This window comes from Oncorhynchus masou, chromosome 22 (assembly GCF_036934945.1).
Source record: "Oncorhynchus masou masou isolate Uvic2021 chromosome 22, UVic_Omas_1.1, whole genome shotgun sequence".
Classification (NCBI taxonomy): domain Eukaryota; kingdom Metazoa; phylum Chordata; class Actinopteri; order Salmoniformes; family Salmonidae; genus Oncorhynchus; species Oncorhynchus masou.
In genome coordinates this window covers 22,195,085-22,207,511 of record NC_088233.1, presented here as the reverse complement: position 1 = coordinate 22,207,511, position 12,427 = coordinate 22,195,085, and the positions used below count along the sequence as shown (strand labels likewise).

The 12,427-nt window shown below is 44.1% G+C and overlaps 1 protein-coding gene across 8 annotated transcripts in view; it reads left to right on the top strand.

The window, feature by feature from the left end:
• LOC135509187 (liprin-beta-1-like) overlaps window positions 1-12,427 on the top strand; it is a 56,608-nt gene that overhangs the window by 24,973 nt on the left and 19,208 nt on the right. For 7 of the 8 annotated variants that reach the window (XM_064929634.1, XM_064929633.1, XM_064929631.1 and 4 more), the window contains 7 exons: window positions 814-1,025; window positions 5,641-5,730; window positions 7,838-7,951; window positions 8,582-8,701; window positions 9,536-9,628; window positions 11,266-11,383; window positions 11,739-11,783. In XM_064929634.1, the coding sequence (XP_064785706.1) occupies window positions 814-1,025; window positions 5,641-5,730; window positions 7,838-7,951; window positions 8,582-8,701; window positions 9,536-9,628; window positions 11,266-11,383; window positions 11,739-11,783 (792 nt within the window). The remainder of the gene's footprint in view (window positions 1-813; window positions 1,026-5,640; window positions 5,731-7,837; window positions 7,952-8,581; window positions 8,702-9,535; window positions 9,629-11,265; window positions 11,384-11,738; window positions 11,784-12,427) is intronic. The other variant, XM_064929632.1, reaches the window with a different exon arrangement.

Genomic DNA, 12,427 nt, shown 5'->3' with positions numbered 1-12,427 from the left:
ACATTTTTCGACTGGCTAATTAACTGTGAATACCAGATCATTATGATGATCACACTCAGGCTAGTTTGAGCAAGTACTATCCCCTCATGTCGCTATCGCTAATGTTAACTGTTTTTGATGATCATGTTTTCAGGCAGGAACTAAAACATTTCCCATTGTGGTTTGATAGAGGCATTCAACATGTGGCAGTTAAATGTAGTACTGTAGCTGCTGGGGATAAATGTGAAGCACATCTCAGTACTTCAGTATGGCTGTATTAGTACAGTAATGTTAATGCACAGAGTCAGCATAGACGAACTTTAAGGCTAATCTTATTTTATGCATTGGGTTAATTATAGGCCTGACATTTCAGTTAACTGTCTACGTTTCCCAAGTAACTCTAGCCTTTCTGTCCTCATTCAAGCTCTTTCTCTCTCGCTCTCTCTTGTTCTCTCTTTCTGTCTCTCTTTTGCTATCCCACTCTTTCTCTGCCTGTAGCTGTGTTTCCCTGTAGAGTCTCGTGTGTAAATTAGCTAGATTTCCTCACTTGTCGCGTCGGCTAGTTCCTGTAATGAGGAGCAGTGACGTAATGGTATAACCGAGAGTTATTTTCACTCTACTCTAGAAATGCAGGGCTGTTGTGAACCTGTTATACATTGCACAGAATGTCCTCTTTCTTGAGCTAAAATACAACATAGTCATTTGATGAAGTTGTACCATTTAATAGACCTTATAAACGACTGAACTTCTTTCATGGGGAGGCTAACTGCAAATAGAGAATCTTTCTCCATCTTTAAAGTATGGAAACTGTTTAATTGAGTGTTTCCCCCCCAGGCTCCAAGGCTATGGACTACTCTAACGGGCTGTTTGACTGCCAGTCGCCCACCTCTCCCTTCATGGGCAGCCTGCGGGCGCTGAACCTGCTGGAGGACCTCCGGGGCGTGCTGGAGCTAATGGACACAGAGGAGAGGGAGGGTCTGCGCTGCCAGATCCCTGACGCCACCGCAGACAGCCTGGTGGACTGGCTGCAGCATGGACACCTGATGGTGAGACCAGTCAAAAGTAGTGCACTATATAAGAAATAGGGTGCTGTTTCAGATGCATCCACCCATGATGTTGATGATAAATCTCTGTGGTTGAATGTGCTGTATCACAGTGTAGGGACTGCAAAGTCTTCCTGGTTTCGCTGGTGCTAAAACTTACTTTATCTAGAACCTTCTCAAAGCCATGTGTATGAAATCCTTTGTCACATCTATTTACTTGGGAGAGACACAAATCTGTGATGAGAGGACTAAGAGAATGTCAGACGTACTGTAAACCGACATGGGAGACGACTGTTGCATTAATTTAAAGTTCATGTTCAGCTCCGATGACATCACTCATCTCATTAGTCTCCACAGCGGTGTCGTGTTACGGCTGGTGTTTGTCCAGACATGTCACGGAATGTGTAAATATAGGCCTGCTGTGGAGACTAATGTGTGATTAACAGTGTGATAAGGTTAGATCCACAAAGGGTACATCTGTTGTTGTGGTGATTTACGGTGTGATAAGGTTAGATCCACAAAGGGGACATCTGTTGTTGTTGTGTCCCTCGTGTTATTCCCTCGTGTTATTCGCTCCTGTGTCACTACAAAAACAACATGTCTGAGACTCATCTGGTGGGGAATCTGGGATGGTACGTTGAAGAGCTCTACTGCTGTTTAAAGGAGAAGTATGTTATGTGTCACGCCCTGACCTGAGAGATCTGTTCTCTTTATATTTTGGTTAGGTCAGGGTGTGACTAGGGTGGGTACACTTGTTTTGTATTGTCTAGGGTTTTTGTATTGTCTAGGGTTTTTGTAATTCTATGTTGGCCTAATATGGTTCCCAATCAAAGACAGCTGTTTATTGTTGTCTCTGATTGGGGATCATATTTAGGTAGCCATTTCCCTTTGGTGTTTGTGGGATCTTGTTCTATGTTTAGCCTGTCTGCACTATTCGTAAAGCTTCACATTTCGTTTGAGCTTGTTTATTTTGTTTTGCTCAGTTTCGGTTTTATTAAAAACATGTGGAACTCCACTCATGCTGCACCTTGGTCTCATTTTTATAACGAACGTGACAGTATGAGGGTTAAAGAAGAAGTATGGTATGAGGGGATACATTATCACAGACATTTCCTGGTCAGTTTTAGCAGCAGAGTAGTAATAAGTAAACCCTCTAAATATGGAAGAGGGGAAATGTTGGTTGGGGTTGAAGCTCCATTGGGCAGCTAGAGGATCTTGCTGTAGAGCAACCAGCCAGCACACCCATATCAAAGGCAGCTGGTTAAAATGTTGATTCTTTGTGCCGACTAATATGAATGATTAAGCCTATATATTTTGCTCTCTGTGTGTGCTCTTCGTTCATTTCTGTTTTATAGCTGTTTTACAGCAGAAATGTTTCTGGAACACTGAGTTCAAACTAACTATGTGAAGCCCATCTGGCCATTGATCATCTTGTTCGCAGTTCTTCAGCCTGTCCTCGCTTTGAATGTTACAAGAACACCTCTAATTTGAGTCTCCAATGTCCACAAACAGGTCCTAGGAGTTTACAAAGCAAACATCTCCCTGAACTCTTAGAGTATGCTGTAGTCCATAAGATAAAAGCCAGGGTTTGTGACAGACCGCTGTGAGAAACAACCAACTGCTTGCTGCAGAGACCACTGGGATCTAGGATCTTGGCCACGGGAAATGCCAGAGGCTGTGTGTACACTAGTAACTTTCTGCTGAAACCCACTCTGTGTGTACACTAACTCTCTGCTGAAACCCACTCTGTGTGTACACTGGTAACTCTCTGCTGAAGCCCACTCTGTGTGTACACCAGTAACTCTGCTGAAACCCACTCTGTGTGTACACTAGTAACTCTCTGCTGAAACCCACTCTGTGTGTACACCAGTAACTCTGCTGAAACCCACTCTGTGTGTACACTAGTAACTCTCTGCTGAAACCCACTCTGTGTGTACACTAGTAACTCTCTGCTGAAACCCACTCTGTGTGTACACTAGTAACTCTCTGCTGAAACCCACTCTGTGTGTACACTAGTAACTCTCTGCTGAAACCCACTCTGTGTGTACACTACACCAGTAACTCTCTGCTGAAACCCACTCTGTGTGTACACCAGTAACTCTCTGCTGAAACCCACTCTGTGTGTACAAAAGTAACTCTCTGCTGAAACCCACTCTGTGTGTACACCAGTAACTCTCTGCTGAAAACCACTCTGTGTGTACACCAGTAACTCTGCTGAAACCCACTCTGTGTGTACACTACTAACTCTCTGCTGAAACCCACTCTGTGTGTACACCAGTAACTCTGCTGAAACCCACTCTGTGTGTACACTAGTAACTCTCTGCTGAAACCCACTCTGCGTGTACACTGGTAACTCTCTGCTGAAACCCACTCTGTGTGTACACTACTAACACTCTGATGAAACCCACTCTGTGTACACTACTAACTCTCTGCTGAAACCCACTCTGTGTGTACACTAGTAACTCTCTGCTGAAACCCACTCTGCGTGTACACTACTAACTCTCTGCTGAAACCCACTCTGCGTGTACACTAGTAACTCTCTGCTGAAACCCACTCTGCGTGTACACTACTAACTCTCTGCTGAAACCCACTCTGTGTGTACACTAGTAACTCTCTGCTGAAACCCACTCTGTGTGTACACTACTAACTCTCTGCTGAAACCCACTCTGCGTGTACACTGGTAACTCTCTGCTGAAACCCACTCAGGGTGTACACTACTAACTCTCTGCTGAAACCCACTCTGTGTGTACACTAGTAACTCTCTGCTGAAACCCACTCTGCGTGTACACTACTAACTCTCTGCTGAAACCCACTCTGTGTGTACACTAGTAACTCTCTGCTGAAACCCACTCTGCGTGTACACTACTAACTCTCTGCTGAAACCCACTCTGTGTGTACACTAGTAACTCTCTGCTGAAACCCACTCTGCGTGTACACTGGTAACTCTCTGCTGAAACCCACTCAGGGTGTACACTACTAACTCTCTGATGAAACCCACTCTGTGTACACTACTAACTCTCTGATGAAACCCACTCTGTGTGTACACTACTAACTCTCTGCTGAAACCCACTCTGCGTGTACACCAGTAACTCTCTGCTGAAACCCACTCTGTGTGTACACTAGTAACTCTCTGCTGAAACCCACTCTGTGTGTACACTGGTAACTCTCTGCTGAAACCCACTCTGTGTGTACACTAGTAACTCTCTGCTGAAACCCACTCTGTGTGTACACCAGTAACTCTCTGCTGAAACCCACTCTGTGTGTACACCAGTAACTCTCTGCTGAAACCCACTCTGTGTGTACACCAGTAACTCTCTGCTGAAACCCACTCTGTGTGTACACTAGTAACTCTCTGCTGAAACCCACTCTGTGTGTACACCAGTAACTCTGCTGAAACCCACTCTGTGTACACCAGTAACTCTCTGCTGAAACCCACTCTGTGTACACTACTAACTCTCTGCTGAAACCCACTCTGCGTGTACACTGGTAACTCTCTGCTGAAACCCACTCTGTGTGTACACTACTAACACTCTGATGAAACCCACTCTGTGTACACTACTAACTCTCTGCTGAAACCCACTCTGTGTGTACACTACTAACTCTCTGCTGAAACCCACTCTGCGTGTACACTGGTAACTCTCTGCTGAAACCCACTCAGGGTGTACACTACTAACTCTCTGATGAAACCCACTCTGTGTACACTACTAACTCTCTGATGAAACCCACTCTGTGTGTACACTACTAACTCTCTGCTGAAACCCACTCTGTGTACACCAGTAACTCTCTGCTGAAACCCACTCTGTGTACACCAGTAACTCTCTGCTGAAACCCACTCTGTGTGTACACTAGTAACTCTCTGCTGAAACCCACTCTGTGTGTACACCAGTAACTCTCTGCTGAAACCCACTCTGTGTGTACACCAGTAACTCTCTGCTGAAACCCACTCTGTGTGTACACCAGTAACTCTCTGCTGAAACCCACTCTGTGTGTACACCACTAACTCTGCTGAAACCCACTCTGTGTCTACACTAGTAACTCTGCTGAAACCCACTCTGTGTGTACACCAGTAACTCTCTGCTGAAACCCACTCTGTGTCTACACTAGTAACTCTGCTGAAACCCACTCTGTGTGTACACCAGTAACTCTCTGCTGAAACCCACTCTGTGTGTACCCTTCAACCATTTAAGGTGTTGCAGGCAAAGGAAAGGGCAAATGCAACATCAATCACACAAAGCGGTCACTTGAAAGACTCTTGTGCAATTTGTTGTCTGACAATTGTCCGTGTTTAAGGCACTTCCAATATGCCGTGTTCACCCTAGGACATATTCCAGTGTACCAGAGGTGCCACAGCATCGATCTTTAGCTTGATCTGACTTGATCTTAACACATTAAGCACTGAGCATGTTGTAAAGCTTTACCAGTGTAATAGAGGCTTCATCTCAGAACCCAAAACCACCTCTTGTGTCCACGCTGTCCAGCTACTCATAACTTGATGAACATTTAAGTTTAACGGTCTATCACAAAATACTATTGGAGGATGTATGTTAACACTCACAGACCAATCCCAAGTGCCACTCTTTCACTGACTCTTCATGTTGTCTTCTGTGCCTGCCTGCAGTCCAATGGGCACCACATCTCCATGGGTGGGGACCTCTACCAGGAGAGACTGTCTCGGCTGGAGGGTGACAAGGAATCCCTGGTGCTTCAGGTAGTGTCCAGTACACAACAACATGTCATAGCTAGTGGCCATCTTACCAAGGCAGCCTAAATGGCTCATTTAAAGGGCTTTACAACTAAATTAATTGTCAGCAAGTTACCTTTTTATTGTAATGAACTTTGCTTTGTCCCATAACTGATTGCGCTTGCAACAACTTACAAAAATGTTTGGCATGGCAATGACCATAACCTCCTAACCTGCTACCAAAACCTGCGGGCTCTCCTTCACCGCAACCGATGTGAGTAAAACATTTAAACGTGTTAACCCCTCGCAAGGCTTCCAGCCCAGACAACATCCCTAGTTGCATCCTCAGAGCATGCGCAGACCAGCTGGCTGGAGTGTTTACGGACACATTGAATTGCTCCCTATCCCAATCTGCTGTTCCTACATGCTTCAAGAGGGCCACCATTGTTCCTGTACCCAAGAAATCTAAGGTAACTGAGCTAAACGACTATTGCCCTGAAGCACTCCCTTCCGTCATCATGAAGTGCTGAGAGACTAGTCAAGGATCATATCACCTCCACCCTACCTGACACCCTAGACCCACTTCAATTTCCTTACCGCCCGAATAGGTCCACATACAACGCAATCGCAATCACACTGCCCTAACACATCTGGACTAGAGGAATACCTATGTAAGAATGCTGTTCATCGATTACAGCTCAGCATTTAACACCATAGCACTCTCCAAACTCTTCATTAAGCTTGAGACCCAGCGTCTCGACCCCACCCTGTGCAACTTGGTCCTGGACTTTCTAACGGGATGCTCCCAGGTGGTGAGTGTAGTAAACATCTCCACCCCGCTGATCCTCAACACTGGGGCACCACAAGGGTGCGTTATGAGCCCTCTCCTGTACTCCCTGTTCACCCACGACTGCGTGGCCATGCACACCTCCAACTCAATCATCAAGTTTGCAGACGACACTACAATGGTAGGCTTGATTACCAACAATGACGAGACGGCCTACAGGGAGGAGGTGAGGGCCCTCGGAGTGTGGTGTCAGAAAAATAACCTCACACTCAACGTCAACAAAACTAAGGAGATGATTGTATACTTCAGGAAACAGCAGAGGGAACACCCCCCTATCCACATTGATGGGACAGTAGTGGAGAGGGTAGTAAGTTTTAAGTTCCTTCGGCGTACACATCACAGACAAACTGAAATGGTCCACCAACACAGACAGCGTGGTAAAGAAGGCGCAACAGCACCTCTTCAACCTCATGAGGCTGAAGAAATTTGGCTTGTCACCAAAAACACTCACAAACTTTTACAGATGCACAATCGAGAGCATCCTGTCGGGCTGTGTCACTGCCTGGTACGGCAACTGCACCGCTCTATAGAGGGTAGTGAGGTCTGCACAACGCATCACCGGGGGCAAACTACCTGCCCTCCAGGACACCTACAGCAAGATCATCAAGGATAGCAACCACCCGAGCCACTGCCTGTTCACCCCACTATCATCCAGAAGGTGTGGTCAGTACAGGTGCATCAAAGCTGGGACCGAGAGACCGTTAAACAGCCATCACTAACATTGAGTGGCTGCTGCCAACAACTCAAATCTTGACTCAAATCTTTAGCCACTTTAATAATTAGAAATTGGATTTAATAAATGTATCACTAGTCACTTTAAACAAAGCCACTTTATATAATGTTTATATACCCTACACTGCTCATCTCATATGTATATACTGTACTCTATACCATCTACTGCATCTGGCCTATGCCGTTCAGCCATCACTCATCCATATATGTATATGTACATATTCTTATTCATTCCTTTATACTTGTGTGTATAAGGTAGTTGTTTTGAAATTGTTAGATTACTTGTTAGATATTACAGCATGGTTGGAACTATAAGCACAAGCATGTCGCTCCACTCACATTAATATCTGCTAACCATGTGTATGTGACCAATAAAATTTGATTTGAGGAATTGGCTATACAGCACATACACATCTGGGACCAGGCTTTAATGAACTTGGTGTAGTAACTCAACTCCATTACTCTGCACTATAATAATGTTTGTTAATATTGTAATTACTCTCTGACTACACAGGTATAAGAGCAACTTAGTCTTACCCATGTGTTCCTGTGCAGGTGAGTGTGTTGACAGACCAGGTAGAGGCACAGGGGGAGAAGATAAGGGACTTGGACATGTGTCTGGATGAGCACCGGGAGAAACTGAACGCCACTGAGGAGATGCTGCAACAGGTCAGTTTGGAGGAGAACGGCCCCTGAACACGGGGCTCTGTTGAAGTTATATTATTGTCACCACTGCTGAACAGCAAAACCAAGCAAGGCAAACTCTGTGTGTGTGTTGTCTATATTTAGTCTGTGTGTGTGTTGTCTATATTTAGTCTGTGTGTGTGTTGTCTATATTTAGTCTGTGTGTGTGTTGTCTATATTTAGTCTGTGTGTGTGTGTTGTCTATATTTAGTCTGTGTGTGTGTGTTGTCTATATTTAGTCTGTGTGTGTGTGTTGTCTATATTTAGTCTGTGTGTGTGTGTGTGTTGTCTATATTTAGTCTGTGTGTTGTCTATATTTAGTCTGTGTGTTGTCTATATTTAGTCTGTGTGTTGTCTATATTTAGTCTGTGTGTTGTCTATATTTAGTCTGTGTGTTGTCTATATTTAGTCTGTGTGTTGTCTATATTTAGTCTGTGTGTTGTCTATATTTAGTCTGTGTGTTGTCTATATTTAGTCTGTGTGTTGTCTATATTTAGTCTGTGTGTGGTCTATATTTAGTCTGTGTGTGGTCTATATTTAGTCTGTGTGTGGTCTATATTTAGTCTGTGTGTGTGTGTGTTGTCTATATTTACTCTGTGTTTTGTGGTTTCGCAGGAACTCCTGTGCAGAACGGCTCTAGAGACTCAGAAACAGGACCTGATGGCCGAGGTGTCCAACCTGAAGCTCAACTCATTTGAGAAGGACAGACTGCACTTTGACTTCAGCGACAATGAGGTATGGAATGGGAGGCCTCTGCTTTAGGATTCATCCTTCTTGCAGTCTTTTTCCTCTCCCTCGCTCTCTTTCTCACACACACACACACACACACACCCTTTCTTGCTGCCCGAAAACTGTGTGGGGAGGGGAGGCTTATATCATCATGTGTTCAAAGCCGCAGTGTGTTGGTGCAAGTAAAGACACTGTTCACTGCCAAGAGAATGCCAGTTACCATGGCCAGGGGCACTGTGCCTTGTTTGAAGATATGCATGAGTTGCTCTCACTCAAATATCAGGCATTAGGGTTTTGATAATGGGGAAATGTGAAGATTTGGCTTAACTCTGGTTGTATGGTTGCCAACAAAGACCTAAAAGGTTGTTCATATCTTGTTTACACGGCAGTTCGGAGCAAAGCAGAACAGCCCTGGGATTTCTACTGTGCCTGGAAACTAGTCCCTCATCACATGATATGGTCTCCGTGGGGATCAGTAGTTGGCCTTGGAGTATGTGGGAGAAAATTCTCTGTATAGGCTTCTTTTGATAAGAAAAAGCAAAGCTGTTCACTCGAATCGCTCTGATGCGATAAGTCTAATAAGCCGACAGCTAAGCTGCCTTCTTCAGGGTTCAAAATATTTATTTTGATAAAATGAAAACCATGGCCATGTTTTGACGTATCTTAAGTAGCGCATGAGGAACAAGCAATCTTACCATATGGTTTATCAAGCCATCGGGGTGACTGTTCTAGGACTCCTTTTACTTTTGAGAAATTCTCTGATTGAACAAGCATGTTGTATGCAGCTTCCCTCCTTCCCCAGTACACTGTGGGTCATGCGGTCTTTCTCTCCCCTATCAGGACATGGTTCTGGAGATGAATGAACTGAGGTACAGAGTGACTGAGATGGAGAGTGAAAGAGTACAGTATGAGAAGAAACTGAAATCCACTAAGGTGAGTTATCATGTGGTCCTGTGGAGTAGGCCTACCTACACTGCAATATGTAAGATATGAATGATTCATTCTGCTAAAAGAAATCTACTTCCAGAAGGAAAACTTTTCCCTATAGCCCATTTCTTCTTTACACTTATATCCTCTCTTCTTTCTTTGAATATTTTTCAAATCTTGAGTATCCCCCTTCTCCTCCCACTTTTGCTGTCTTTCTTTTATAATATCTCTCTTTTCTCTCTCTTTCCTTGGCTTACCTCTTTCTCTACCGCTACTAGTCATTAATGGCCAAGCTTTCTAGCCTGAAAATCAAAGTGGGCCAGATGCAGTATGAGAAACAGAGGAAGGAAAACAAACTGCAGGCCCTGAAGGTTGGCTTCTCCCAGGGTTTCTGCTTGTTGCCATCTGATATGGGGTTATGTGTGTTCAGTTTTTTTTAGTTTTTTTTTTTCCATATTTCTAGCCAAGATTAAAGGTGTGTTAGCAGACAAAGACCAACTCAACTGACTTATCATAAAAAATTATTTAAAGATCCAAATGGTAAAATTTGTGTTTTTCTGGTGCAGGTGCAAAAAGCTAAGTTCTTATACATACAAATTGAAACATCCTTGTGGATGTGGCGACATCCACAAGACCCTAATTTAAGCATATAGCATATTTAATGTAAACCACAGGTATGTCTTCATTTTGGTCTTTTGTGACCTCTTTTGGAAGTCTGTTTTGCAGTGTCTTTCATTTTTCTCCCTCCCTCCCTCCCTCCCTCCCTCCCTCCCTCCCTCCCTCCCTCCCTCCCTCCCTCCCTCCCTCCCTCCCTCCCTCCCTCCCTCCCTCCCTCCCTCTTTCTTATGGATGAAATGTATGTTCTCTGTTTTTGTTTTGAAATCATTCATGCTTGATGTTCTGTCCCATGACATTTTGACACTAGCCTGGTCCAAGATCTGTTTATGTTGTTTTGCCAACACCTGTGGTCAATGGATTTGGCAAGACAGCACGAACAAGCCTGCGACCAGGCTATTATGACACTGCCATGTAAAATGTCTCCTCCAACACTTGATGAGACATCAACCACCCCAGACCCCCGCACTGAGCCCCACATCCTCCCCTCCTCCCTTAGTCACACCTGTTCTGGGTGTGTGTGTATCATTGTCTCTGCCTGTCAACATCTGAATGTTTGTTGTGGTTTGTTTGGTAAGGATGGAGGTGGGAAAGGGGGTGTTAAGTCAGTGGCCATGTTCCTGGCTGACTACATTGCAGAAGCCTGCCAGATCTCACAACACCTGGATAAATGGTTAACATATCGGTTAACCACACCATAGTTATTGGGTGCGTTCCTCTGCGCAGGTGTTGCTGATGCATGCCAGAATTTACAAGCCCCGGATAGGTATTTTATATCAGCTAACCACATGTTATAGCAATCTGGTGACTGACGGCACAGTCGATGACATGGCACACAACCATTGGTTGATGCAATGCAACGTCAAAGCAGGGGAACACAACCATTCTCTTGCTCAACTGCGCAGTTGATGACGTGGCACATAACCATTTGTTGATGCAATGCTGCAGTACGTCTGCAATGTAGTTGGCCTGGAATGCAACCAGTGTTTTGTGAGGATGTCGCTGACTAACTGTTGTGTGTTGAGCAGGAGGAGCTGGCAATGCTGAAGAGGCATCTGGAGGGAAGGGACGGAGAGCTGAGTAGGTTACACGACGAGACTGGGTTCAGAGGCATCACACCGGTTGGAATGGACAGTGGAGACAGAGGTGACATCATGGGCCGCAGTTGACTTTCTATCTGTGTCTTTACTCAATGGGCCGGTTTCCCGGACACAGATTAGGCCTAGTTCTACACTAAAAGGTCTGTCCAATGGAGATCTGTGACACATGTTCCATTAAGCAAAGATAACATTTTGGTTACACTTTACTGAAAGCAGATGAGTATAATGCGTTATAACGTGTTATAAGCATGTATGAGCATTTGTCTTATTATGCTTATAATATATTATGTCTCTATTGCAGTTTGTCATACTTTGTAACCAATCAACATGATTTAAAAGAATACAGTCTTGATAACTGAAGTCGTCAGAAACTGAAGCCAGTAATTCTGTGTCTTGTTTAGTCTCTCACCCAGATGAAACTCTTAAATTGAGGCTGAAAGAGAAACGTAAGGTTATGCGTTTTATCAATTCTTGTATTTATTATTATTTGCTCTTGCTCATCTTTCCCCTGTTTGCATGTATGGGCATGAATGGCCCATCTGAACTTTGCCTGTCCATAACCCATTGGAAAGCTACTTAATACTGTGTATATACTCTGTAATAGTTATCAGTTCAGCCACCGATATTTTAGAACTCAAAATAAGTTAATGAAAAGATATCAGTGGTTTGTATTGCAGAAAGGTTTTTTGTCTTTATGTACTGTAAGTATGATAAAGTCAGTTGACTTAAATATCTTAAAGGTATCTTAAAGGTGCATTCTGTTAGTTCTCTGTCCTCCATGGCAACTAGATGAAGTTGAAACGTAAACGTGTAAAACACAACAAGAAATATTTATTCACCTGCTCTTCTTTGGTATTGTATTGTATATTGCAACGGTCCCAAAAGCTCTCGACACAACATATTGATTACAATGTAAATCTAATTTATGGATTGTGCCTTTAAGACTGCCCTTGGCATTTATAAATATATACGATGATAGACTGTCTACATGTCAAAACATCCCTTCCTCTCATCTGTTATGGTATAGATGCCCGCCCGCTCACTCACTGTTCAGTCTGTTCTCCCATCTTCCTGCTTTCTCCTTCAACCA